Below are 27,878 nucleotides of genomic sequence, written 5' to 3'. Positions count from 1 at the left end.
TTGGGTGGGTGTCATGGGGAGCCCCCCTTGGCCCCTGAGCTTCCTCTGTGTGAACTTGAAGGCAACACACAGGCCTTACAGCGCCAGCCCAGCCATGCCTGCCCAACAGCGAGTCCTGTTGCACTGCATGGCACTTACTCGCAGGTAAGTGGGATCCAGAATGGCCCTGCAACGGAGCATGCTCAGCGCGCATTTTGGCCCCTGGGTGTGTGTGACTCCATCCCTCATGGAGACCACCTGTGTCCCGCCGCGGGGGCGTGTATTCGTGAGCGGGGCGGGAGCGTGTCTTTTTGAGGAAAGCGAAAGCAAGCGACTGCGGCATACTTTCGCTTTCGTTTCCGGCGGCTGGGCGAGGCAGCAGCTGTTCTGGGGCGCGCGTGTATCCGCGAGCGGAGTCCTTGCAGCCGGAGCCATGAGCTGGACGCGTTCGGCTTCTCCGTCTTCCTTGCCAAGGGGCGCCTCGCCGGGCGACGCCTCTGCCGGCCCCCGGGATGGGGGAGCTTCGGGGCCGGAGGGCGGGCAGGTGCACCGGCCGCAGCAGTAAGTAGCCCGGGCGCCGTCAAACTCGCCCGCCTGAAATAATAAAAGGGAAAGATAAGCAGAGCCGTCTCATTCCAGTGACCCATTTCGTCCCGCGTTAGGATCTATTTCTTGCTTTATTTCTTTTTAAAAATAATTTCTTACTAAAGACTTTCTTAGTTTGCAAAAGTACATGCGTTGTTGTCTCTCTTTTCAGGTTGCGTTTTCTACAGATCAGTTGCATTCGTTGCGATTGTATTGCATGGTACCGGTATATGTCTTGCTTCCTCTGAAGCTCATTATTCTCTTCCCTTCATTTCAATAGGACTCCCAGTAATGTCCGTCGGTATTGGCAGTTGCCCTTGTTTCCTATCCATTCTAAACTTGTTCCCAGTGGGTGGTATTTATTCATTTATTTATTTAGTGTAGCGCCACTTGGTTGTAGTGTATCATACTCTAGTGTTGCCAGCTGGCACAGGCCTGTCTTTAAGAAACCTAGTTGTCGTCTGCCAAATAATATATTTCAAGAACCTCTTTGTGGTCATAGGAGCTTTTGGGTTGAATTTGTAAAGTATCCTGGATAAAAGGGCCCTTACAAAGTCTAGTAAACTACTGTGGTTTTCAAAGTATGCTGCCATCTACCGTGAATGATACTAACAAGGTCTTGTTACTGTACTACCAGCCCTATTATAATACAGTTTCTGCACACTTCCCCTTCTCCTTTACCTAGAAAGCACAGGTCCTAGCGGTTTTCCATTTGTCCCACAGCTCTCCCTGGAGAAACCTGCCATTTATTTTCCACTGAAGTGGAGCAGATGGCCATCCATTGAAAACCTGGTTGACATTTTCTCCAGTTCAGTGGTAATGAGGGGGCTTCCCTATGAGAAAGCAGCAGGACAAGCAGAAGTGTGGCTGAGCCCTAACTGGCATGTTCCTGAGTCTTTAGGAGTCATTTGTGGGAAGCAGCCATCCTGTTCCTACAGGTATGAAGAGAAAACCAAACAGCAGGTATGGCCAGAACTTCTGTCTCCATTGAAGGCGGTCAGCTCTCATGCACAAAACATGTAAAACCTCATTACCGGTAGGTGTAGCCACATGTAGACATTTCTCATCTTGCAAAGGGGAGTTTGGGAAGCTTTGCAAGACCACGCCCTACCTAGAAACTTAATTGAGTCATGCTCTGGAGAACTCCCATTGCTACGTAGCAGGAAGTAAAAATAGGAAGGGTTTGGTAAACCCACTAGCTCAGCTTGTTGTGGCATTTCCAGTACACAACTTTTTAGAAGCTTGAACACGACCTTAATTGTCTTTTAGGTGCAACTGCACAGTCCTTGTGTGGTGTTGTTTGCGAATACGTTCCAAAATCAAGACGATCCACAAAATTGGAACAACAAAATGCACTCTGCTTGTTAGCTCAGCTTTTGGTTAATTGGAATTGTGTTTTGAATAAACTATTGGGGGCTTTTTCATGAATCAGTTCATGATCTGATCACCACCTCCCTCAAGCACTCCAACAGCATTATTCTGAAGTCTAATGTGGACAAAATGAGAGTGCCATTATCATAGCTTCCAATGCGTACTTTAGAAAGCTGCATGGGGTTCCAAACTGGATAAATAAGGGCTGCAGTACTGAAAGTTTATGTGAGAATCATTTTTTCTCCATGTAATTTCTCTTAATCTCTTTCCCTGAGCGGCTTTTCCCCCTGCTGAGATATTGGGAGTCTTCTGTACCCATAAAACCGGGTCCTAAGAAGAAGCTGTTTTCTTAAGAGTTTGATTGTTTCCGCTGCAGCATGAGCAGTAGTAGGAACCTAGGATATATTGACTAATGACGAGCATAGTTTCCTGCAAAAATGCCCTACCAATTCAAAAGAGGCTTGTATTTTTTTAAAAAAAGTCTTTGAAACCTACTTCTTACATTATTACAAAATGTACAATCCACCTTTCGCCCATATCAGGGCACAGTGCCACAAACAAAATAACCGAACATCAGAAATGGAATTTCACAAGCATAACAAATTAAGACCGCTAAAACTTATCAACAGCACAGCTGGGTTAAGCAATCAAAACTAAAACTCTGAAAATGCCTGGATGAGGAAATATCCCAAAGCAACTGAGTTGGTGCCAGTCAGACCGCTTTAAGGAGAAAGCAGTCTATATCCAGAGGGCCATTACCCATTAGGGTCTCTCATGTATTGCCACGTAATGGATTTCCATAGATAGTGGAAGCTAAAGAAGATGCCACTCCTCAGCCCCAGACTAAAGGCGCAGGATAGGCAGAGGGGCTCCTTGATTAGTGTTGTCTAAGGCTTTAACATGCACCTTCAATTGGTCCAGGAAGTGAACAGGCAGACAATGGAGTAATTCTTCTAGAATTGGTGTCGTGTTGTTGCATCTGACTGAATTGATTAAAAATGTAGCAATGGCAGACCCATGTGTAGTGCATTAAAGTAAGGCAGCTGGGAAATGACCAGAGCACAGAGTTGCTGTGGCCAAACACGCTCTGTCCAGAAATGGTCCTAACTGGGGAACCATCTGAATCCAAAAGAAGGTACTTTGTGCCACAAAAGACATTTGCATCTCTAGTGACAATGTTGGATCCAGGAGTCCTCACAAGTTATGTAGATGCTCCTTGAGAGAGACTGCAATCCTATCGAGAACAGGCAGGGTACCTAAATATCAGGTAGGAGAACTATCTCTGTCTTGTCAGTATTCGGTTTACTGGCCTCCCGCTTTGACCAGCGGGATCCAGAGCCCACGATCCAGAACCCGCAGGTCAGGTAAGTGCGGTAGTGAGGTGGCAATGGGTAGGGATGGGAGACCCGGAGCTGCCTTTTGCTGCCGCCAGTGCTGGGCCCGGTGGCAGCCTGGGCATGACTCTGCAAGGCGCAGGGTGCAATCCACCCCAGCGCTTAGCGGATCAGGGCCTTTGGATGTCGCCAAGGGGTGCAGGGCCCAGTGGCAGTGTTGGCCAGTTTTGCAAGGTGTGAGGTCGCCTGGTGCTGCTGACATGCGTCTAGTAAATAACAAAGTGTCTACTCAGAAGAAAGCCACACCGAATTCAGTGGGCCTTACTCCCAGGTAAGATTGTGTGAGTCTATCGGGTTTTATCTAGGCCAGGCTTCCTCAACCTTGGCCCTCCAGATGTTTTGAGACTTCAATTCCCATCATCCCTGACCACTGGTTCTGCTAGCTAGGGATCATGGGAGTTGTAGGCCAAAAACATCTGGAGGGCCGAGGTTGAGGAAGCCTGATCTAGGCAGCCAGGGCTCCTCCAGATGACAAGATCTTTTTCCAGCAGGTCAGTGAGGACCACTTGCTTTTTAAAATTCTCCCATATAGAATTCCCTGTGCGCCTTTTGGACTGTATCTGTAGGTTTCCCCCATCTGTGTCAAATAACTGGGGTCAAATAAGTGTTGTTTTCTTTTTATAATACCTGGAAGATGGATCTGCCTCGGGAGGTTCTGGACTCTCCTTCCTGGGAGGTTTCTAAGCAGAGGCTGGATGGCCATCTGTCATGGATGCTTTAGCTGAGTTTTCAACATTGCAGGGGGCTGCACTTGGGCGTCCCTTCCAGCTCTAGAATTCTATGTTTTTGTGCTTCAACAATATTTCATTAAGTTCCTATCATTTTATGCAATTGTATTTTGTATAAATTATAAAAAGTATAAATAAAACATGTTCTATTTACAAACAAAGCATTTAAATAGCTACCTTTCTCCTGGTAGGATGGGGGGTCGCCAGGATTTTTCTTGGGTGGGCAGAACCTCAGATTTGTATTGATTTATATTGATTTTTTTTCTTATTGGGGGGCAGTTGCCCCCCCTGCCCCCCTTGGGGGGCACAGGAAGGAAACAATGTCAGAATGGGGCCACATTCAGAAAAAGGTTGTGAAACACTGATGTACACAGATCAGATGCAAGCTGATACTGATAATTACTTACGGCAACTCTCTAATGAAAGCTTTAAGAACAGTCGGCCTGAGAAGCAACCGCTTGCATTTCTGCAGGGCGCATAATGAGGTTGTACAGGTGTTAAAATCCATTTGCTACATGTTCATGTGCCTAATTAACTGAAAACATGTCATAGAACAGGGTCATCAAGAGATGTGCGAAAAGGCAGCAGTTTTGCAACAAGGTCAAACTGCCACATAGCATTTTTAATCGCCCCACCGAACTAAGAATATTGCTGAGTTTAGATGCACTGTATGTTATCACCACTCTCTAGTGATGTACAATAAACGGGGATATCATACCAAAAGAGGAAATCAGGGTGTGTGCAGTCTAGTCTTTGGGCATCTCTTTAATTCTCTGCTAGTGTTTGGCAACCCTTTCTTTCTGCGCTCCAACTTATAAATCACTTTGGCTTCTCCTTTCCTTACAGATGTCATTGCTATTCTTGCTGACTTGCAGAGCTATCATACCAAGTGTTGAATGTATTTGGATTTTGCCTTGACAGATTGTGTAGAAGGACTCTTGTTCCCTGGCGATGTTCTGTAAGCGTCTCACAGAACTGAGCGAAGGCCTCTGTCTGCATAATAAAATAAGATTTGTTGCCTTTTCCCCGTGCGCTGACATTTCCTGTGTATGCCACAACTTTCTCATATATACTGTATATAAAATGCTAGAATCTATCATTTGCTATTACCAAAAGCTACACAAAGCCTTTAACTTTGATGCCATGGAAATGAAACGAGAATCTGCCCAGGCTGTGACAGAGTTCTGCTACTGCGCTTAGCAGCAGGCATTACGATTATGATCTAGGAAGTTTTGTCCTGGGAAATAAAAATACATTCTTCCAACTTCAGAAGTGTCTGCAAGGACGCATTCACCACTCTCCTTCCTCTGTAACAGGGAGAAGGCAGCATAACTTCAGGTAGGGTGGTGGTGGTGAAGGAAAAAAATTGTATTCTGTGCAAAGTCCCAGAGAGGTTAGAATAGGTAAGGAAGCAAATAGAAGCACTAGGGTAGCCATTCTGAAAATGCTTAAGTTCATATTTCTTCTGATAAATACTAATTAAAAGAAATATGAACAGTCATACATCGACATCCGAATGCTTCGACTTCCGAAGTCGACAACCCCCAGAGTCTTTTCGTTGCGTGTGCCCAGCACGTGCGTTCTGCACTTGCGCAGAGCGTCGTGCGAGGTCGGCGCATGCGCAGAAGCGCAAAATCATGCTTTGCGCATGCGCTGTAGCGGCGCTTCGACATCCAAAAACCTCGGCTTACAAAGACGGCCGTGGAACGGATCGTCTTCGTAAGTCGAGGTACCACTTTTATTATAATTATTTATGGCCTGTGTTTCAGGATAATGCTTCCAAAGCAGTATACGATTAAATTGATCCCAAGTGAGACTTTTTCCTTTTCTTTGGGGCTTCTCTTTTGGGGTTTTCTTTCAGATTTATTTAGCTTCATACGTTTTGTGAGACGAGCAGCTGTGTCTTTTCATAGCTGGCAAAATGAAACTATGGGTGGTATTTAGCTGTGGCTGTGTACACATTAATGGCTTAAATGTTGAAGTAATTTACCTCCTCCCTCCCTCCCTCTCTCTCCATTTCAATTCACATTTGCCCTTTGCTGTACACACCAGAGAGGGGTCAGGGGTGTCTTCACCCAACAAGTGTTACCTGCTTGGTTCTCCTGCCCCTGCAATGCGCGCACACACAGAACCCCTGTTCGTGAAGCTATCACCTGTGAATGCTCATTCATCTGAATGTGCACAATGATTCTCTCAAATGCACACACCAGATTCAACATGAGAATGTGGCCCAACTTTTCTAGTTGCATTGAAGCAGGTTTGAAGAAAAAAAAAACCATCAAACACCAGGGGTTATCTAGAAACTACAAAATCGATATGGATTGTAGGTAACATGTAATGTATACTCCGTGCGTACCCAGGTTTTTACTCAGAGGACACCCATTGCAATTAAGTTATGCCCATTAATTTCAGTAATTCTACTATGAGTAAAACATTGTTTGTTTTTTTACTCATATGAAATATGGTTGCCATATTTTATAGCAACCATCACCATTATTTTACATTGAGAGGAAAGACTGGATCTGTGCAAGAAATAGTTTTGGAGGGTGACATATGAATGTCCTTTTCTCAAATGAACAAATGAACAACTAAAAATCTACAACAATCTAAAGACACATCTAGTGAATGCTAGATAGTAATGCATTTTCTCTCTCCCCCTCCCATGTCTCTTCTTCCAACCTGCAACCTCTCTAGTCTGGGTGCCTATGCTGTGATTCCTCCAAATCCAGTAAGGAGGAATCAGTTACAGAAAAGTAAGTACGTTATCCTGTTGATGAACCTCTTCGTAAGCGTATCAGTTCCTGGGTTGTATGTTGCCTTTGTGGCCAGGAATAGATGCTTGCTCACAAGTCTTCTGTCTTGCTGACAAGTCCTGAGAAGAGGATGGGTGTCACTAATCTAGAAAGTTGCAGATGATGTATGAAAGTGCCTCAAACCACCTGGGCTAGATTGGTAAATGGTAACAGGCAGCTCCTTATGCTTCAGTTTTAACAAAGTGCACCTCCCAATTGGTGTGCTCTATAGCTTTTTTCAGGACATGGGTGGCGCTGTGGTCTAAACCACTGAGCCTAGGGCTTGCCGATCAGAAGGTTGGCGGTTCGAATCCCCACGACGGGGTGAGCTCCCGTTGCTCGGTCCCAACTCCTGTCAACATAGCAGTTCGAAAGCACGCCCCAAAGTGCAAGTAGATAAATAGGTTCCGCTCCAGTGGGAAGGTAAGCGGCGTTTCCATGCGCTGCTCTGGTTTTGGTGTTCCATTGTGCCAGAAGCGGCTTAGTCATGCTGGCCACATGACTCGGAAAAACTGTCCGCGGACAAACGCCGGCTCCCTCGGCCTGTAAAGTGAGATGAGTGCCGCAACCCCAGAGTCGTCTGCGACTGGACTTAACTGTCAGGAGCCCTTTACCTTTACCTTTTTAGAGCTTTTTTCAGCTAGAGAATATTTTTATTGGGCAACTCGTACATTATTAAAGTATACATAAACAAACGGCCTTTGCAATTCAATTGCACGTGGGTGGATCTGATGAGATCTTTCCGTTGTGTCTTGAAAGGATTATGAGGACTACAACCTCACTTCTGCATTTTGTATATCCACTGAATCATTGACTGAATTGCATCTCACTCCTTTCACTTCTGCCCCTGTGCTCAGGGTATCATGACCGACTTCAGCTATTACAGTGTAATCCTATAAATGTGTAGTTGGAAGCAAGCCTACACCTTGCAAGTGGCCTTCACTATTGCGAATTATAGTGCCCTGTAGAAATCATGGGCGCCGATGGGTGGCAGAGCCTTGCTCTCCAGGGCCGGCCCACCCACGAGGCAAGGTGGGGTGACTGCCTCGAGCGGCAGAAGCCCCTGTGGGCACCCTGCCACCAGCGTGGTGACACATTCCCATTTTGCCTCAAGCGGCACTTGAGTCCATCAAGTGACTACTGACACTAAACTTGTGAGACATGTAAGGGGCCATTTCTTTTCTGCCTGGCCTGATATCTGTTCCTTCAGTATTTTGACTCTTTGCTTCACTTACCATATTTCAGTTGCTACCAAAGAGTTGGAAGACCTGGAGAAATGGAAGGAACGGCACAGGCCGGGGCTAATTACCTTGACACCCCAGAAACTGGGTAAGCGAACAAGGGGGGGGGGAGAGGGAAATACATTTGAGTTGCTGTGTTTTTCTTAGCTTATTTTGAAGAATTCAGATTGTGTCCCACTGTTCGATTGTTGTGAGAATTAAAACTTCCTCTCTTTGGGGAAATGGAAGCTTCAGTGGCCAGATCATCACGCTGCTTTAACTTTGAAGCTTTATATCGCACACTTGGTAACCTTGAACAAATAGAGTAGGAATTCCCATAATTATTGAAATATTCCATGCCCGCAGCTGACACCCAGGCAGGCAGCTCCAGTGTCTAGCTGATCTATAGAGCCAAGGATAAAAGCAAATAAGATCACAGAACTCACTGTCTCTTCTGTAATGGAGTCCCAAGCAATAACTAGCATGGGTTTATAAATAGTTTGTGCCTGAAAAACTTGATTGGAATTGTTTATCACTTTGCGTTTAGTGATTGTGGCCATGTAAGCATTCTGCCCTGAGTCAACCGTGTACAGTTTTACCTCGGGTTACAGACGCTTCAGGTTACAGACTCCGCTAACCCAGAAATAGTACCTTGGGTTAAGAACTTTGCTTCAGGATGAGAACAGAAATTGCGCAGCCACAGCGGCAGCAGGAGGCCCCATTAGCTAAAGTGGTATCTCAGGTTAAGAACAGTTTCAGGTTAAGAACGGACCTCCGGAACAAATTAAGTTCTTAACCTGAGGTACCACTGTAATGCACTTCATAAACTTACCTGGAATATCAAAAATTCACTATTGAATAGTTTGAATAAACTGGTGGAAGTGATGGAAAATAGCAATGATGTGTTGAGTAGAGGCCAAAGCCCAGAATATTTGACTCAGCAATAGTCTTTGTCTTAACATAGCAACTTGGGTTGCTTCCACACTAGAGCTCTTCAGTGCTGCAGAGGCATTTATTTTGTGTAATTAGCTGGAAGCAGAATTTAATACTGTATAGTGCTACATTATGCCTCCTGGAACACTCATTTCCACTAGCAGTGTCCTTTCTCATGCCTAAGATCTATGCCATTCAGCAATGGCCTCTTTCAGCATTGAGGAAAAGTTTTACTGGGGGGGGGGGGGTAGTGGAGAATAGCCTCTGCCATGGGCAGCCTTCAAAACTTCCCCAGTGTCTGTCCTGGGGTTAGGCTGGCAAAAACTGGGGAAGGAAAAAAGGCAAGAAACTCAGAAATTAAAAAGTAGTTGCCCTGCAGAACAATACAGGGTTAAACGTCGTCTCCCTCTCCCAAACTATTGGATAGTGCTATGTAGAGAATTAACTATATTGTCCTAGATTGGTTTTTGTCTCCCTGTTGACTTTCACAGGGTGTTAGGTTTCTACAGTGGTACCTCGGTTTATGAATACAATTGGTTCCGGAAGTCTGTTCATAAACTGAAGTGTTCATAAACTGAAGCGAACTTTCCCATTGAAAGTAATGGAAAGTGGATTCATCTGTTCCAGACGGGTCCACGGAGTACTCAACCTGAAGCGTACTTAACCTGAAGCATGGGTGTAATTGGTTCTGGAAGTCTGTTCATAAACTGAAGCGTTCATAAACTGAAGCGAACTTCCCATTGGAAAAGGTCTGGTGACTTCTGTTGCAGTGTATCTGATGAAGTGTGCATGCACATGAAAGCTCATACCAAAATAAAAACCTAGTTGGTCTTTAAGGTGCTACTGAAGGAATTTTTTTATTTTGTTTCGACTCAGACCAACACGGCTACCTACCTGTAACTTTCCCATTGAAAGTAATGGAAAGTGAATTAATCCGTTCCAGATGGGTCCGCGGCGTTCGTAAACCGAAAATTCGTAAACCGAGGTGTTCGTAAACCAAGGTTCCACTGTATTCTTCTCACTGTGCAGGTCACATGCCTGTGTTATGCATTCCAGCAAAAAATGTTGGAATCACAGGAGCAGATGTTTGCTGTATTCTGTTTCCATTTGTTTGCTTTTTCTTCGGTCTTCTCTCAACAAGAGGAGACATGTTTTCCTTTTGTTCTGCCTTACCTTTACATTTAGTAAAGTAGCTTTTAGCACACAACCTCAGCCTGGCTCCGTTTGCGTTTTATCTCTGCTGGACTCTGAATATTTCCTCAGTGTCTCCAAGACATGGGTCGTAATAAGGGCTGTTGGGACTCCCTAGAGCTGCACACTGAACGCTGATGGGAGAGACGGGCTGGATTCGTTCCTGCATTATGCTTGTGGATCGTTCCTGCCCCCGGCTGACCCAACACTGGATACGTCCCTGCCTCTGCAAGTTTTTTTTGTAGCCATAACCATTGTGTCAGCAATGAATCCTTCAGCTAGCATACAATGTAGTTTGATGCTGCCTCTGACAATGCAGCATCAAACAGATGATGCATGTTTGTATTTATAGGTGGAAGAATATCGGAGGCTGAAGTGAGGCAGAAACAGCAACTTGAGCACATCCAATCTAAATACCAGCAAAAGGTCAGGCAGAATGCGACTGTCAGTTCCTTGGTCACACCCTGAAACCAGGAGATGAATCTGTTGCCTTAACTTACCTTACGCCCTGTTTAGGGAGGCTTTTAATGTTTAAGAAATTAGTGTATTTTAATGTTTCTGTTGGAAGCCGCCCAGAGTGGCTGGGGAAACCCAGCCAGATGGGCGGGGTATAAATAATAAATTATTATTATTATTATTATTAACTTTTTTATTTTTTGTAAAGGAAACAAGTGCATGGAAACACGAACCTTTTCCAGCACTGATTCAAATGGTCACAAGAGGATAAAATTCTGAAGCAGAAATTTCTGAACTCAATAATTATCCCTTGTTTTTTATTTTACAAGAAAGGTCCCAGGGTGTGTCCGTGTCTGTTAAAAACCAAATAAAGCTGTTACAGCCATAAAATACTCGATTTACTCAAATCTAATGCTCACCTTTTTGGGGCAAATTACGTTGCGAAAATTAAGGTGCACATTGGATTCGATAGCACGTTTACATTTGCCAACAAATACTTTTTTGGGTTTCAAGGTTCTGCTTGTCAGTTTCCTCCCTGAAATGTTAGAAGGGTAAAAGTTAGCTTGCAGGCAGGTGTGTCTGGCCTGTAAAGTGACAGAACTTTCCCTCTCCTTGTAGCTGAAGAAAGAAGAATATGAAAGACTCAAAAGAGAAGCTGAAGAAGCTGACATTTTAAGAATGAAAATGATCCAGAGAGAGAAAGTAAGAAGAACCGCTCAGGCCGTTTTAACATATATTTTTCTCACGTACCCCTTGCAAATGGGCATGTGTGTGTGTGCCCCACAAACCAACTGACATTACAGTGGAACCTCGGTTTATGAACACCTCGGTTTATGAATTTTCGGTTTATGAACACCGCGGACCCATCTGGAACGGATTAATTCATTTTCCATTACTTTCAATGGGAAAGTTTGCTTCAGTTTATGAACGCTTCAGTTTATGAACAGACTTCCGGAACCAATTACACCCATGCTTCAGTTTATGAACACTTCAGTTTAAGTACTCCGCGGACCCGTCTGGAACGGATTAATCCACTTTCCATTACTTTCAATGGGAAAGTTTGCTTCAGTTTATGAACGCTTACTCCGCGGACCGTCTGGAACGGATTAATTCACTTTCCATTACTTTCAATGGGAAAGTTCGCTTCAGTTTATGAACGCTTCAGTTTATGAACAGACTTCCGGAACCAATTGTGTTCATAAACCGAGGTACCACTGTACTTGATAGTTCTGGTAAATAACCTTTCCCCACAATGGAAATATCTATTGCACTCTTTTCAAAGAAATACCTTACATTGCAAGAGTGGCTTTGTTTGGAAGCAACACTAAGCTGGGGTTCAACATTATGTGCTTCTGCGTCAGCTCCTGAGTTGCCCCCCCTTCCGTCTCCTCCTCTGAGGTGGTCAAGCGGGAGGCGGAGACCTTTTGCTTCTGTTTTAAGCCAGCTGTAAGGTGGCGCTGTGGTTAAACCACTGAGCCTAGGGCTTGCTGATCAGAAGGTCGGCGGTTCGAATCCCTGTGACGGGGTGAGCTCCCGTTCCTTGGTCCCAGCTCCTGCCAACCTAGCAGTTCGAAAGCACATCAAAATGCAAGTAGATAAATAGGAACCGCTACAGCGGGAAGGTAAACGGCGTTTCCATGTGCTGCTCTGGTTTGCCAGAAGCGGTTTGTCATGCTGGCCACATGACCTGGAAGCTATATGCCGACTGCCTCGGCCAATAATGCGAGATGAGCGCGCAACCCCAGAGTCGGTCACGACTGGACCTAATGGTCAGGGGTCCCTTTACCTAATTACTTTATTTATCATGGCCAAGCATAAGCGATGCTTTTAAAAATATATACATAACATTTTATTAATTTTCCAAAAGTAACATCAACAATGAATAAAGGTAACAACAACAATTCATAAAAGGGGGGGGGAAGGGGCGGGGAATCATAAAGAAATTTTTAAACCATAATTTTTCCTTGACTTCCCTCCACTCCCCCTCTTGGTTCCATTGTGTTCATGCACATCCTTAAAAACTTATATTGTGAATAGTCCAAATTTAAACCTAGTTCATCATGTTACAAGTGACTTTTAAAAGTCATACTAATGTAGAAATCTGTACACAAAACTTATAAGGTATGCATTAAATATTGCTCCTTTTCAAAAGTTCAAAGTCCTCTTTCTTGGGTTTCAGGTTAGCTAATTTGTCCTGCATAGTTCAATAGTTTCTTTTTCCTGTCATCTTTGGCGGAGGCTTCTTCCTTCTGTAGAGGCTGGCTGGTCTTGGCCTGGCATCCACTCTTAAGTACAGGAGCAAAATCTTTCGTTCAAAAAGTCCATCAAGTCCTGTACATCTCAATATTAAAACTTCATTATTTTTTAAAGCAATAATCACTTTCCACATTCCTTTCAAATCTTTGTATGTCTTTCATGGTTTTGGATTTGCACAGAATATCAAACCATTATTAATGGAAAAGATAAGCCAAAACTTCCAATATCCTCAGCAGCCATGTTGGGGGCATAGCTGCCAAGTACCCCGTTTTCTCCGGGAAAGCCCCAATTTTACTTACCTTTTCCCGGTGGTCCCCCGTATCACTTCGTCTCCCGTTTTTCTCCGTTATTTTCTCCTGCCGGTGGCCATTTTTTTTCTTTCCGATTTGCCCTTCTATGGGCACCAAAAATGGCCGCCGCCGGCTTCAAAAGTCGCATCTACGCATGTCCGGAAGTGCATAGACGCTACTTCCGGTGTCGGCGACGGCCATTTTTGGTGCCCATAGATGGGCGGAGCGACACCGGAAGTTACGTCGACGCAACTTTCGGTGTCACACGGCTGCCGGTCCCAGATTCTGCAGTCCGGGACTTGGAAGGTAAGGTTGGGGGAGGGAAGGGAGGAGCGATATCAAGCCATCAGCCCTGGGTCCAAAGCAAACTGCTAGGAATGAAACCCTGGTACCTTTAATGAGGTTGCCCCTTGTGAATTGTTTCAGGGGGTGGGGGAATAAATCACTGTTACACATGTACAATTTTTTATTGTCCTGTGTGCCTGGTTTTAAAAAGGCCCTCAAATGAGAGCTGGTGTAATAGTTAGCATCTGCCCAGATCCCTACTTTGCTATGGAGCTTGCTAGGCTACTCGTAAGTTTGAGATTTAAGAATAAAACAGAGAAGAAGCCATATATGCCACCCTGAGCCCATGGGGGGAAAGGGCTGGATAAAAAAATGCATGAAATAAAATATATTTACTAGTAATAAGGGACAAGCAGATTGCAGAAAAATACGGGTGCAGAGAATCAAGATTAAGTGGTGACTTTATATCAGGCATCCCCAAACTTCGGCCCTCCAGATGCTTTGGACTACAATTCTCATCATCCCTGACCACTGGTCCTGTTAGCTAGGGATAATGGGAGTTGTAGGCCAAAACATCTGGAGGGCCGCAGTTTGGGGATGCCTGCTTTATATCTTTGGGTCTTCTCTCGGCCTGTGTGTGTTTAGCTTCTGGGTGACCTCTGTTAATTATTTTTTACCTGCTGAGATGACACATTGTTTTGATGCCTTCCTGTTATAGGCCAACAAGCTTGAAGAAAAACAAAGGCAACAAGAATGGCAAAGACATCGGATGCTTGCTGAAGACCACTGCTTGTAAGTTGAGCTTTGCCTTCAGCCTGAAAGGTGATGCTTTTTTTGCTTTTGTGCCCAGACAACTTGCCACCAATTCCTGATAACAAGCAAACAATATCCTTAAGTTCTGGCAATGTCCTTTTGGACTCAGGCCGCTGTGCTCTAGTTGAGCAGTCCCTTCCCCTTTTCCTTGTTGCATGACATTTCACTTGGCGCAGTGAGATGTGTGACCTATTGTTCTCCTTCAGGGTAGGCTAGCCTCTATAAAGCATGGATCACCATATGGTTCCTGGTGACACAATGGCACCCAAGGTCTTCCCCAGTTCCTATGGTTAGCTTTTTAATAGAGCGGAAGGGGAAAGAGTAACATTCTTTCCTGCTTCCTCTTTCTGTTCTATGTGCTTTTCAAGGCTTAGATTAATTTTACAGCTTCTGCTTTTTAGCATCCCCTGCTATAAATAAATAGTTGCAAACTAACACAAAGCATCAGAAAGGTAGCTGTGTCCTCTTGCAGAATCTTGGAAGTCGATAAAAAGAGTCCTTGAAGTTTATGATGGACAGAGTGCAATACTGCATTTTTCTAGTAAGATAAGGTCATTGACAGGTCCTTGTGGTGGTTCGTCTTCAGTACCTGAACAGGTCAGGATGTGTGTGTTTTTTAAAAAATCTTATTATTTCCAAGGTTATTTCTTCTGACACTAAAACAGGTTCTAAATTTTTGAACTATATCCAGCTCGTGAAATAAATTTCACATTTTAAAAATTATTGCACTACCAAAGCATTTTTTAAAAAAAAATATATATTGGGAAATATTCAGAAGAGATATAGACTTAATCCATATGAATAGACTTAATCCATATGAAAGACTGCTACAACAGAAGAACCGTCTCTGAATATAAAATGCTATTCATTACTCAGAATTATCAAACCTATTATCAGCAAATAAAAGTTGATGATAGAAGAGCATTCTTTGTTAAGAATTCCATAAACAAAAATAAAAATCTAATTATAAACATGAATCAAACTTTATTTTAATAATATGCCTGTCCCATTAGCGTAATAAAATCAAAGGGAACGTTTGAGAATTGTTCTAGTATTAAAACAAATTCTCATCCCATTAGGTGGAGCAGTTTTTTCATTCACTTTAAATTTCTATTTTAGCTACAGCAAATAAACAGTCCTCCATATTTGTAGGAATCAGATTAAGAATGAAGGGCAGATGATTTTCATGTCTGCTGGAGTTATTGAAAATTCAGTCTTGTTGCAAAGAGGTTTTGATGATTAAGAGATACAAGCTGGATAGATTCACAGGTGACCTCTTTTGAATATTCCAAAAGGGCTCCCAAAGGGTGTCGGCAGTGAATTGCATCTTTAATTATGAAACCCTGTTGCCAACAGTCCATGAAAATCATTTGCCTCCAGTTCTTGGCAATATCACAATAAATCTGGAAATGTTGGGGGCTGGATTTGTGTAATTTTAAAAGGTGTAAGGTGTCCTCTATAGAACACCTTAAAATAATGTTCCCTAAGAACAGTGACTATATACATAGAGTGCTTAACTTCCTCATTGGAAACAAGTTTCTGCATTTGTTAAAGTTAATTCTTTCTCAGTCATTTTCCAATAGAAAAATTCAGGGGCATGTGGGGAGAGGAGAGTGCAGACCAGTTCCATTGCACAGCTCAAACTCCATAGCAACTGAGGCTTAACCCTCTTCCGCTCTCAGTAGTCCAACTTACAGCTGTGCAGAGCCTCTTTGATTGCTCAGCGTAGATCTTGAGCTCCAAACTTTTTAGCTACATTGTCTGACCATTTATTGAGCTTGGTGACATTACTAGTCGCAGTTTTAAGTCATTACTTTAAGCTCCCCACTACAGTCAATAGTGTGAATCCACTGCAAATGGAAATACCAGCTTGTTTCCCCTGTATGACAGAGATCTTTTTCAGAAGTGGTGGTCAAGGATGGCAGGAGGCAGAGGGTCCCAGTAACTCCTCAGCTGCTGTGTATGATGTTTAATATTCTGCAAAGTTTTAGTAGAACTTTGCCAAAATGTCGCAAGGGTCTTCTGGTGTCTTCAAATGTAGGGTATGAACCTTGCCAATGGAGACCTTTTAAAATTGTCTATCCACATAACTATTCCGTGTCGTAGAATTGATCTACTTAATGATTCAAATAGGAAAGCCTTAGGAGCAGGGCATTTTTTCAGTCAGAGCTAACAGGAGCCCAGCTCCAGCAACCTCTCAGGTGGATGCCATTGCCATTCTAAGGGAACAAGGGAGGAGTTTGTGGTGACTTCCGGCACCTCTTTTTCTGGAGAAATAGCACTGGTGAGGAGGAATGGAGCCATTGACGATCTCGCTGCCGTGTGGCTGTTGCTAAAAGGCTGGAACCCCATTTTCACCCCTGAAGCCCTCTCATTGTGTCAGCACTTTAAACCTTTCTAACTACCATAGGTCTGCTTGCTGCTATGCCCAGTTTTGCTTTTGCCCCTGATTATTTGGGCATGGTCAAGTATTGATGGCTAACCAGCAGAAAACTAGGCTTCTGTGGGCATCCTCTTGAGCATCATAATGAAGGCAGTTTGAATGCCTGTGAGGGCGCTTTCTAATTGTGCCCATTAATCTGCCCATTCAAGCTGGCTGAAAATGTAGAAGCAGATTGCCCACACAGATGGGGAACCCAGGATGGCTTGCATGAGTCAAAACCTCTGCAATATACACTTCGTGGCTGTAATTTCCTATGCGCTATGGGATTTATGTCAACTGTTTCAAAATAATAAATGAAATCTTGATGCCTGAAATTGCCTCCAGCAACACACTAATAGGTTAGTGTAAAAAGAAGGTAGGCAAGCAAGCAGAGAAGCTAAGTCTGCCAGCCAAGAAAGAGACATGAAATAACATTAAGGTATTGGCAATAAAAATAGCTGATTGGAAAAGTTAATGAGAACTGAAATAAGATGATGCCATGAAATTTTCTATTGATCTTTTTCTGCCTACTTGCTATCAAGGAAAATAAGGTTAGATTACCAGATACTTGCACCGTTTATCAAAATTCTATCTCTCTGTGTATTCATTCCACTCTTGAGGGGAGAGAGAAATGAGTGTTGGGAACTGGGGCCTCTCTGTTTAGTGACTTTATCTCCATCTTCAGGTTCTGTGAAGGGCCAGATGAATTATTTGGGGGTTTAGAGAAAATCAAAATAGTAAGTTTTTTTAAAAATCATCCCTTGTAAGAAATGGAAGCAGGACATTGTTCTGACCAATGATTCAACAATTTTATCATCTCCCTAGGATATGATGAAAACGAGAGAGCAGAATCCCATTGGTAAACTGGAGACATCTCAGCCTAGATCTTTAAATGACTTCACTCAGCTGTTTCATGTAGATGTTCTTGTTGAGTTTTGTTCTCTCCCCAAACTGGAGCTACCTGAGCATGGTCAGAAAAAGAAGCCCTCTGTGTTGCATTGCTTCCCAATTCTTTTTCAGGAACTTGATAGTTACAAGCAAAAGTCAAGTTGTCTTGTCACCATTGCAGGCCTTTAAGCCTTTGTGGGCAATGTTTTATGCACAGTCCCCCAGAGTCTGTCTTCCAAATACTGCAGGAGTTTTCATTCCACCTCTTTTCCAGCATTTAGTTTATTTTGGGTGGTATTCAACTCAGTTATGTCTATAAAATTGAATTGGTTGACTAAATTGAATACCACCCTATATTTCTGTATTCATTTTAGTTTTATGGCCATCTTTCTGAAAATTGCCCTTGGAATATAATTCAAGGATGATATAAAAATACACCTTTTATTTCTCTTGTGACTGAGCAACAGGAAAGCCATCCAGCTTAGCCTGTCGCAACTTTAACTAACTTTAAAGGAGCAGGTTTGGATGAAATGCAAGACATTTGCAGCTGCATGTCCTGTGTTTTCTGCGGTTAAGTTTGAGGAATATAATTCTGCTTCTGCTATATCCAAGATGGAAAAACACCTTGGATACATGGTTCCACATGTTTTAGTATGGCTAATAATAGCTTGCATTCAAGCTGTCCTTGACCCACTTTAAGGGGTAATTCAAAATAGAACAGACTGTTTAGATGGATCACAGAAATGGGAGGGTGGGAGAACCTGTGAGCATTTTCAGGCTATTGGACAAAATGAACGGCCTTGTTTGGAGACAAGTAGAAACTACTGCCTGCTGAATGGCAGAGTGGAGAGAATGGAGAACAGGACTTACTAAGTGTCCAATGGGTTCTTCTGATTCAGCATGTAATCGAAATGCAGGTTTCTGGTTGCCTGGCTGTAAACTCTAGAGCAGTGTTTCCCAACCTTGTGCCTCCAGATGTTTTGGGACTACAACTCCCATCATCCCTAGCTAGCAAGACCAGTGGTCCGGAATGATGGGAATTGTAGTCCGAAAACAGCTGGAGGCACAAGGTTGGGAAACACTGCTCTAGAGCAAAACTTGGTTGCAGCTTATGGTTTGTCTAGAGTGAGACAAACCATGAGGCTGGCTTCAAATGGCTATGCAGCAGCAGCAGGACTGGCGGAAGAGCACAGCCCCTGTGTGGTCATGCTAAACCATGGTTTGGCTTAGTGTTACATGCAGACCAGCTCAGCATGAGAGACGTTAGCTAGAGCAGAGAGATTTGGGTTGAGACATCAGAGTGGTTTCTACATGGAAGGGATAGAAAGAACAAGGAACAGACTACAGTATATTGCAATTTTATGTTGTGAACTGCGCTGAGATTGACGGATTATGGGTGATATACAAATTCAATAAATAATAATAAAACACCTTGCTGATAGCTAAGTAAGCAGTTCTCTTTTGTAATCAGCTATTTTCTTTGGCATCTCACTTTCTGATCTTTAGTTCTGCTTGCTATTTCTTGGTCCTGTTGCAGATCTAGCTACAATCCAGGGTCTGATAAAATGCAGAATCCTACTACCCTGAAAGCTGTGACAGCCATATTTATATCCATCTTACAGGAAAAACTCTGAATTGTTGCACAGATTGGATGGAAGCCCATTGAACAGAACACCTTGTCCAGTGGACCACCATAACCTCCAATCCACAGCCTGGGTAAATGCTTTGCATGAGTTTGTTTTGTTTAGCAAGTGTGGATCATCCTTTCTGTTTTGAAAACCATAAGGGCTACAAATTACATAAGCATGGTCTCAAGGTCTAAATTCTATAAAGCTAATTAATGCATACCTTTTTTGCGCATTGTTTACTTTGCAACAGACCAGGAACCAGTCATACAAGCAAATGCAAAGAGAAGAAGAAAACAGGAAACTGCAGCTGATGAAGGAAGAGCAACGAAGAAAGGTGAAGAAAAGCAGCAAACATAGAACTTGCTTTTTCCATAGCTTGTTCTACAGCTGTTCCCTTGTTTTGCCCCATGGCGTCTTAAAAGATGAACAAATTTATGATGGCATAAGCTTTCGTGGATCTTGTGGAGTCGACTTCATTAAATGGAGGAAATAGTCTCCTGAATTGCAAGTGTAAACCTGGTTGGAGAGGTTTGCAAACAGTGAGGTAACAGGGATAACTTCGAAGGATCCTTGTGGAGCAAGCTTCAAACACTGTATAGAGGACATCTTAGGGATCTGTTTTCCAACTACAGTGGTACCTTGACTTCCGAATGCCTCGACTTACGAAGGTTTCGACTTACGAAGTTGGCAAACCCGGAAGTATTTTCGCCCCGTGCGCAGCCTGCGCCTGCGCAGAAGCGATGCGTGCAGTCTGCGCAAAGCGCAAAATCACGCTTCGCACATGCGCAAAATGGACGCTTCGACATCCGAAGTTTTCGACTTACGAAGAGCGCCGCAGAACGGATTGCCTTCGTAAGTCGAGGTACCACTGTATTATGTTTTTACTTTGTTAATTAAATTTGTATACCGCCCATCCTCTGAAGATCGCAGAATGATTCACAACATAGAAATGCAAAATGAGAACACAGAATACATAACAAAACAAAAACAAGCTAATAACCACCGCCTCCCACAAACAAATTTAAAAGGCTATAGAATGTTAGTTAGCCAAAGGCCTGGTTATAGAGGAATGTCTTCGCCCAGCACCTAAAGATAGGTAATTAAGGTACCAGGCAAGCCTACACTCTTAAAGGAATTATCTGCCAAGCTTTTTTTTAAAAAAGAAATGTGTTTAGTGTTGCACATATAACCAAACCATGCAAGTTTAGTTTTGCTTCTGGGAGAAAACATCGATTTGCATACTTTCACCAAATTTTTGAAGGCAAGTGCAGAGTTCCATACCATAGAATTACATCTGTTTCCCCCTGCTTCTGTGACGGTTGAGAACACTAATTTGTGTACCAGTGATAACAATAGTGGAACCGGTTGTCTTGGTGTGGCTTGGCAGGGCCTTTAATGGTGAAGTATAATGCTAGTTTATTATCATATGATAATTGCCTATTGCGTTCTGCATAACTGTTGAACGTTAACTCACAGGTTTTTATTTATTTATTGTCAGGCTGAATGGTTGGAACTTAAGAAAAGGGAAGAGGAGAGAATAAGAATGAAAGCACATCAGAATGAGCAGAGGAGGTAAAATTAGTGGAAGGAAGCTTGTGACTTGTCATGTGAAACATTTTTTAGGTTTGAATTCAGATGGCAGTTTTCATGTATGCTTCATATAATATGACAATTGGTTATAGTTCTGTAGCGCACAGGAGTGCTTTGTGGACCAAAGAGCAGGATATAAATGTTGTTGGTTTAAAATCTTCTGAATAAGACGCATTAATCTTTTTTTTTTCCCCGTACCAAAGCTTCCAAACCTTTTGCCATGTCTCATGTAAAGTGTGTAGGAAATCTGATGGAATGCATTGCCCAAAAATGTCCACCACTTTTATTCTAAACAAATTTAGAGGGTCCCTCCCTCCCAGCAACTAACTCAAGTCTTGTATTACACAGCATACCACTGGATTTTTAAAAATCAGGTTTCATAACCTCTGCCTTTTGCAAGATTCTGTTAATGTTCATTTTCTCGTTTCTATTTCTAAGGGTGAATAATGACTTTCTGGACAGACTACAAAACAATAGTCAGCCAGGTGGCATGTACGAATCTGGATGTCTTGGGAATATGCCTTTTATTGGTGACAGCTGGGTAAGTAACAAACCTCATATTTCAAAATCCTAAAGAAGAAAAACAGTGAGGTGTTTTTTAAAAAGTCACGCTACTTGAATAGTCTGTGTTAGTAATGTTCACTGTCTGGAGTGGGCATGGAGCCAGACTGATGAATATAAATTCCACAATCACTTTCGAGGAGAAAGGAATCGGGACTTAAAACAAGCTTATCTAAACACCAAATGACAGCTGCCCACTTCTGCAGAGTTTAGATTGCCATGAATGTTCTGTTTTATCACTCCTTCTGTATACCACAACAGAAAGGGATCTTGAGAAAAATGTGTTTATCTGCGGAGGCAGAAATAATAGCTCATATATAAGCATGGCAAGCAATACAGTCCTTCCAACCTCTAAATATAAAATGTTTAGAAGTTGTTTAAAGGAGGAGCGTTTGGTGCTCTACTATCGCAGCTTGTCAGGAGTATGGGCAGGAGTCAGGCTCTGGGACCTGTAGTACTTTGCAGGACTGGGGCCTGCCTCAGCTTGTGCTGGAGAAGCAAGGAGTGGCCACTCAGGTGAGGCCACTTGATACCTCACTGCACCTGGTGGCAGGAGCTGGGAGGGATAAAAGCTCAGCATTCATTCATATTTTTGTGTTGTGCGATCCATCCTGATGTGCCACAAACAGATTGATATCAAGTTTTGGCAACTTTACCACATTGCCTCCCACCTAAAAATGTCTATGATGGCTTTTCTGGCTGATACGATTGCAGAAATAATTATCATTAGAGAGCTAAGTTCCACTGACTGAAAAAGTGTGTCAGCAGTATGGGCAGGAGTCAGGCCTGTAGTGCTTTGCAGGACTGGGGCCTGCCTCAGCTTGTGCTGGAGAAGCAAGGAGTGGCCACTCAGGTGAGGCCTCAGCTTGTGCCAGAGAAGCAAGGAGTGGCCACTCAGGTGAGGCCACTTGATACCTCACTGCACCTGGTGGCAGGAGCTGGGAGGGATAAAAGCTCAGCATTTCCCTTCAGCTCTTCGCCACAGCAACGCTATCCCTGCCTGGTTGCCTCTGGCCTCTCGCTCCTTGGACCCTTGCCTTGCCAACGCCTTGATCCTCGACCCTTGGACCCTTGCCTTGCCAACGCCTTGACCCTTGACCCTTGGACCCTTGCCTTGCCGACGCCTTGATCCTTGACTTCCAGACCTTCGCCTCTGCCTTGCTCCTTGACCCTGCAACTGCCTGCTGCTGGACCCTCAGCCCTGCACCTGTTCCTGCTTCTACATCACCATCTTGCCTCTGGTCCTGACGTCCTCAGCCAGGGCTTCAACTGCCCGCCGACCGGACTGTGACACAGCTTCTACTATTTTCACTTGCTCCGAGTAGTATAGGCTGGGGGGGGGGAGGCTCAGAAGAACTAAACGCAGGTGCCCAATTCTCCTTTGAGGGCTGAGAAATAGGGGGAAGGGGGCACTGATCCCCCTAATAGTTGTGACCTTGAGGGGCCCTGTCCACACCCTGGCATTTGCCTCGGCATACCTACTACTGACACCAGGCCTGCACACAGCTCCAAATAAAGTGTTTTGTCTTTACTCCAGCATGCCGTGCTGCATCCCCGTTGAGGTATATACCTCTTAGAGGTATATTTGCTCAGAAGCATGTGTTTCCACCTCACAGTCTTGCCTTCGAGCCCCAAAGAAGGTTATCTTCATGACTGAAGTGGCTCCTGTTTTTCATGTCGCATTCTTGAAATGCCTTGTGGAGAAATAGTTTCTTTCTGAGGCAATATTTTTGTTTTAAAGGATGGTATAAAGGAATTCACACGCTTCAGTGTTGAGGGTTAACTGACTGCAAGCTTTCTGCCGAGAGAGCTGAGGAATCCGCAGGAGGGCTGTAGGTTTAACTGACCTTTTGCATTGTCAGCAATGGGATTGACTCTGCTGTCCCTGTGGATTGAAAGCTGTTGAGTTGTCATTTCCGTATCACCGCTACAAGAAGGAAAGAAAACAAGTATAAGCACCAGATATTGGAGAATTTTAGATAAAAGGTTTTTCTTTGCAGCATATTAAAAACAACTCATGACCTAAGAAAATCACAGAACCCTAAGACGAGTGAACACAATCCTAGATGTACATGGTAGTGTTTGGGTGGTAAAAATTAGTGTTTGGGGAGATCATTGGACCAGAAAGGCAGCTGAAAGTCTGGAGGTTGTCTAAAGCAGAACCTGAATGGGCAAGAAAGGCCACCAAGTAGCAGCAACTTTGTCTGATTTTATTCTTCTTTACGAAGTCTGCTTCGCTGCGCCAGCTTGTTCCACTCCCGGTTCTTTCTCCAGCCTCTTCTCCTCCAGCTGCCTGGCCATCCTGCGGAATGAATTGCTTTTACAGGCAGACACCAAATTGCACAGAGAACTCTTACAAAATGTATCCTAGGATGGAATCTCCCTCCTTGGAGGTTTTTAAGCAGAGTTTGGAAATAATAATAATAATAATAATAATAATAATAATAATAATAATAATAATAATAATACTTTATTATTTATACCCTGCCCATCTGGCCAGGTTTCCCCAGCCACTCTGGGCGGCTTCCAACAAAATACTAAAATACAGAAATCCATCAACCATTAAAAGCTTCCCTAAACAGGGCTGCCTTAAGATGCCTTCTAAAGGTCTGGTAATTGTTGTTCTCTTTGAACTCTGGTGGGAGGGTATTCCACAGGGTGGGTGCCCACCGAGAAGGCCCTCTGCCTGGTTCCCTGTAACTTGGCTTCTCGTAGCGCGGGAACCGCCAGAAGGCCCTTGGCGCTGGACCTCAGTGTCCAGGCAGAATGATGGGGGTGGAGACGCTCCTTCAGGTATACTGGACCGAGGCCGTTTAGGGCTTTAAAGGTCAGCACCAACACTTTGAATTGTGCTCGGAAACGTACTGGGAGCCAATGTAGGACTTTCAGGACCGGTGTTATGTGGTCTCGGCGGGCGCTCCCAGTCACCAGTCTAGCTGCCGCATTCTGGGTTAGTTGTAGTTTCCGGGTCACATGTTGAATTTGATAGCACTGTACACTGCTCCCATTTGGTTGAACAATTCTTCCATTTCTTGCCAGGTCCTGAGTGCCACTTAATCTTAAATCCAGGTTTTCTGGCCCTCTGCTTGGTTTCACAACCTATTGTTCTAAGGGCACCGTTACTTAGGATAGCTAGAAATTTTGGCCTCTTAGTTGTGACTGGAGCATGCGAAGTTAAGTGAAGACGCTGCAACACTTCCCCTTTGTGTGACTCCTTCATTTAATCATCCATTTAAAGATCACTCTGGGGGTTTAAGTCGAGGGGGATGAGGGTACAACCGCTGCACTGAATTACTCCTGGATCTCAGTATTGCTACCCAGACTAATTCTGTGGCAGTGTTTGCCCTTCTGGGATTTCTAGCTTGTTAGACTCCCATGTCCTCTTTGTTGCACACCCTTCCCTGGCTCTCCTTTGCAGTTTGCATCCAGAGACAACTGTGATCCATTGGTTCTCCCCATTCCATCAGGTTTCAGTCATGCCTTCCAGATCTCTGCACTCCTTTAAAACCAAACCCCCTCAATTCACTTCTGCTGGTTCAGGGACATCAAGCATTAGCGCACATGCATTTTACTCTGTAGCACTTTGGCCTCTTCCGTATTGTTTTCTTGCAACTTTGATCCCTAGCCTACCCCCCTTTGTAACTTGTTGTTGTGCCACAGCATAAGAATGTACTAATATATAATGATTTTTTTTCATATAACAGCCTGAACATTTCCAGTAAAAATTGATCTACAGAACCCAAACTACAGAGGGTAAGTGGGGTTTTTTCCCCTCCTCTCAAAATGTAACTAGATTTGTATTAAAACATTATGTTGGCTGCCTGAATTTCATATATATATATATATATATATATATATATATATATATATATATATATATATATATATAATTTAGGCAGCTTGGCTACAGGTACAGTGGTACCTCTACTTACGAATAACTCTACTTACGAATGGAGTTCCGTCCGCCATCTTGTATGTGGTTTAGATAGGATTTTTTCTACTTATGAATTTTTTTCTCCCAGTGCATTCCTATGGGATTTGACTTACAATTTTTTTCGACTTACGAATGTGCGTTTGGAACGCATTAAATTCGTATGTCGAGGTACCACTGTATGTGAATGAGAGGTGTTCTTACAGGTATACGGCATCACTGTATGGGCAGGCAGGCCTACACTTGTTGCCAACAATACTGCCCTGTACATAGCTGCCAAGTCTCCCGTATTCCCCGGGAAACCCCCGTTTTTCCAGCTGTTCCCAGCTGAAAAAAGACGGATTTTTTTGTTTATCCCCGGTTTATTCTGGTGTGGCGGCCATTTTGGAACTGGGCGGAGCATGCTCAGAAGCGACTTTTGATGCAGCTCTGCCCAGTTCCAAAATGGCTGCAGTACGACTTCTGGCGCAGCGGCCATTTTGGAACTGGGCAAAGCAGCATCAAAAGTCGCTTCTGAGCATGCTCCGCCCAGTTCCAAAATGGCAGCAGTGCTACTTCCGGTCCGGTCCCTTATTTCTCAGACAGCAACTTGGCAGGTTGGCCCTGTATGCCGGGACTCATGCAGCTTATCCACACTTACGGTTGTCCCGTGAACCTCACTGTTTGCTGCTGAATTGGAAAAGGCCTCAATCCACAGAAAACCCATGTCAGAGAGGCTGTGGCTCTGACCCTCTCTGATGTTGCGGTCCTCACACAGCAGCCCAACACAGGCTTCAGTGGGTGAATGTCCCGTCCATCACTAGTCAGTAAGACTTGATTTAAATTATTTTTTTACAGAAAGGTTCGACCTTGCTGGTATCCTCTGAATATTTTCAATCTGCTGAAGGCTTCATTTTTGGAATAATAAATTTTCAGAGTAGTTTTTACAGTTATATCAAAGATGACTGATTTGGTTATACTATCAGAAATACATACAGATAATTATTTACCCTGTTTCCCCTATTTTAAGACGTACCCATAAAATAAGCCATAGCAGGATTTTTAAGCATTCAAGGAATATAAGCCATGCCCCGAAAATAAGCCATAGTGATGGGCGCAGCAGCAATGCCGGCCGCGGCAGGAGGAGGAGGAGGAAAAAAATAAGACATCCCCTGAAAATAAGCCACAGTGTATGTGTTTTTGAGGAAAAAATAAAGATAAGACGGTGTCTTATTTTTGGAGAAACACGGGTATTATTTGGACAGCTTTTCTGCTGGGCTTTATTGGAAGGAGAAAAATAATCATTTCCTTAATAACAATTTAAACGTTTTATTTAACTAAAACAATAACATTACAGCATTTGTATCCAGGTTTGTTAACCAATGTGGTTAAACGAGTGTGGATGAGCCTTTACAGCCAGGAAGGCTCAAGGATGCATAGGAGGAGAAGCCCGGGTCTTAAAAATGGACACCCTGCCAGAGTTTTCATTTATCAGAGCGAGGAAGCATACATTGCTGTTGCCCAACCATCGATTTTGGAGTTCTTTCTTTTTACTTTTTTCAACAATAGATTTTGGACCAATACGGGTACTTTGGTGCCTTATATTTAGTATGAAATACATTTTGAATTATATGTTTCTTCTGCTGTCCTTTGACTAGAAAGGGTATTATATACTTCTCACATCTCAAACATGGATAGCTTCAAGGCCCCCCCCCCCAATTCAGCTCAATAGCTTTCGGTTTTTTCCTGAACATGATAACACTAATTCCAACTTCATCTTACAGGTTTCCAGGCATATTATCTTGGAGAAAATATCTTGGAAAAAGCTCCAGGGATCTATTCTTCCTCTGCCCGCACATCGCTCATCGCTTTTTTTTTTTTTAAGCCTTGCTGGTTTGACCTGTCTTTCCTCTCCAGCTTATAAGTATTTCAAGCTATTGATTATGGTGCTGCTATTAAATCTCAAAGAAATTGTTTCTCTCACAGCTTGTCTTGCTTGTTGTGGCGGTTTTTCATCTCTCAGAAGTTTTATGTCCATTTGCTCCTGACTAGAACACCACCTGCAAGCTGTAGGAGCTTGTAGTTCCGACATGTGTGTCCGTGTTGGTCCATGCTCGTTTTTAATGTTACTGAGAGAAAAAAGTAATTTTTATACCATATGTTGTAACTGGTTTTAATTCAAAACTCCTCTTATGTGCAAAAGTATAATAAAATATTACATACCATAAATAAATTAACAGTGTCATGGCCATTTGTACCACCTTTTTGATGTTTTGTGTCTTGTTGGGGAAAACCTTAGAAGAACAACTCCAAAAATGTTTATTTAGCAGTCCTATGGAAAAAATAATATTGGACAAATGTTAAATAGCTGATAGAAATATTGATAGGCTAAGCTAAGAAATATAGAACTATAAATACAGGGTGAGAAGAATTTAGATGATGAAATAGCTAAGATACCTCAAGTTGAGGTATAAAAACATAATAAAACATTGCACATTAAAAAGTGCCCCTATTCAGGGCTGCCTTCAGATGCCTTCTAAAGTTTAGTTACAGGTGGTCTGACGTAGTCGAAACAAAATAAAATCC

At 43.4% G+C, this 27,878-nt stretch overlaps 1 protein-coding gene across 2 annotated transcripts; it reads left to right on the top strand.

Moving 5' to 3' along the window:
- Window positions 1–336: 336 nt before the first annotated feature.
- On the top strand, window positions 337–27,878 carry EPSTI1 (epithelial stromal interaction 1). 2 transcript variants are annotated; one of them, XM_060278073.1, is made up of 12 exons: window positions 337–540; window positions 6,752–6,810; window positions 8,095–8,178; window positions 10,546–10,619; window positions 11,268–11,351; window positions 14,199–14,272; window positions 19,226–19,319; window positions 19,482–19,565; window positions 20,730–20,803; window positions 21,260–21,362; window positions 25,087–25,135; window positions 27,077–27,878. In XM_060278073.1, the coding sequence occupies exons 1-11, from the start codon at window positions 413–415 to the stop codon at window positions 25,102–25,104; spliced, it is 876 nt and encodes a 291-aa protein (XP_060134056.1). In that variant the 5' UTR covers window positions 337–412; the 3' UTR covers window positions 25,105–25,135; window positions 27,077–27,878. The 2 variants fall into 2 exon arrangements, with proteins under 2 accessions (XP_060134056.1, XP_060134055.1); XM_060278072.1 differs by lacking the exons at window positions 25,087–25,135; window positions 27,077–27,878 and adding an exon at window positions 22,526–25,080.

The sequence above is a fragment of the Zootoca vivipara genome, chromosome 8, assembly GCF_963506605.1.
Source record: "Zootoca vivipara chromosome 8, rZooViv1.1, whole genome shotgun sequence".
Taxonomy (NCBI): Eukaryota; Metazoa; Chordata; class Lepidosauria; order Squamata; family Lacertidae; genus Zootoca; species Zootoca vivipara.
This window is presented reverse-complemented; position numbering and strand designations above follow the sequence as displayed.

Excerpts from the sequence above, each read along its gene's own strand:
- EPSTI1 (XM_060278072.1), top strand. The coding sequence starts at position 413 with ATGAGCTGGACGCGTTCGGCTTCTCCGTCTTCCTTGCCAAGGGGCGCC. Across the intron at positions 541-6,751 it reads CAGGTGCACCGGCCGCAGCA|TCTGGGTGCCTATGCTGTGA; the intron begins GTAAGTAGCCCG and ends CAACCTCTCTAG. Across the intron at positions 6,811-8,094 it reads GAGGAATCAGTTACAGAAAA|TTGCTACCAAAGAGTTGGAA; the intron begins GTAAGTACGTTA and ends ACCATATTTCAG.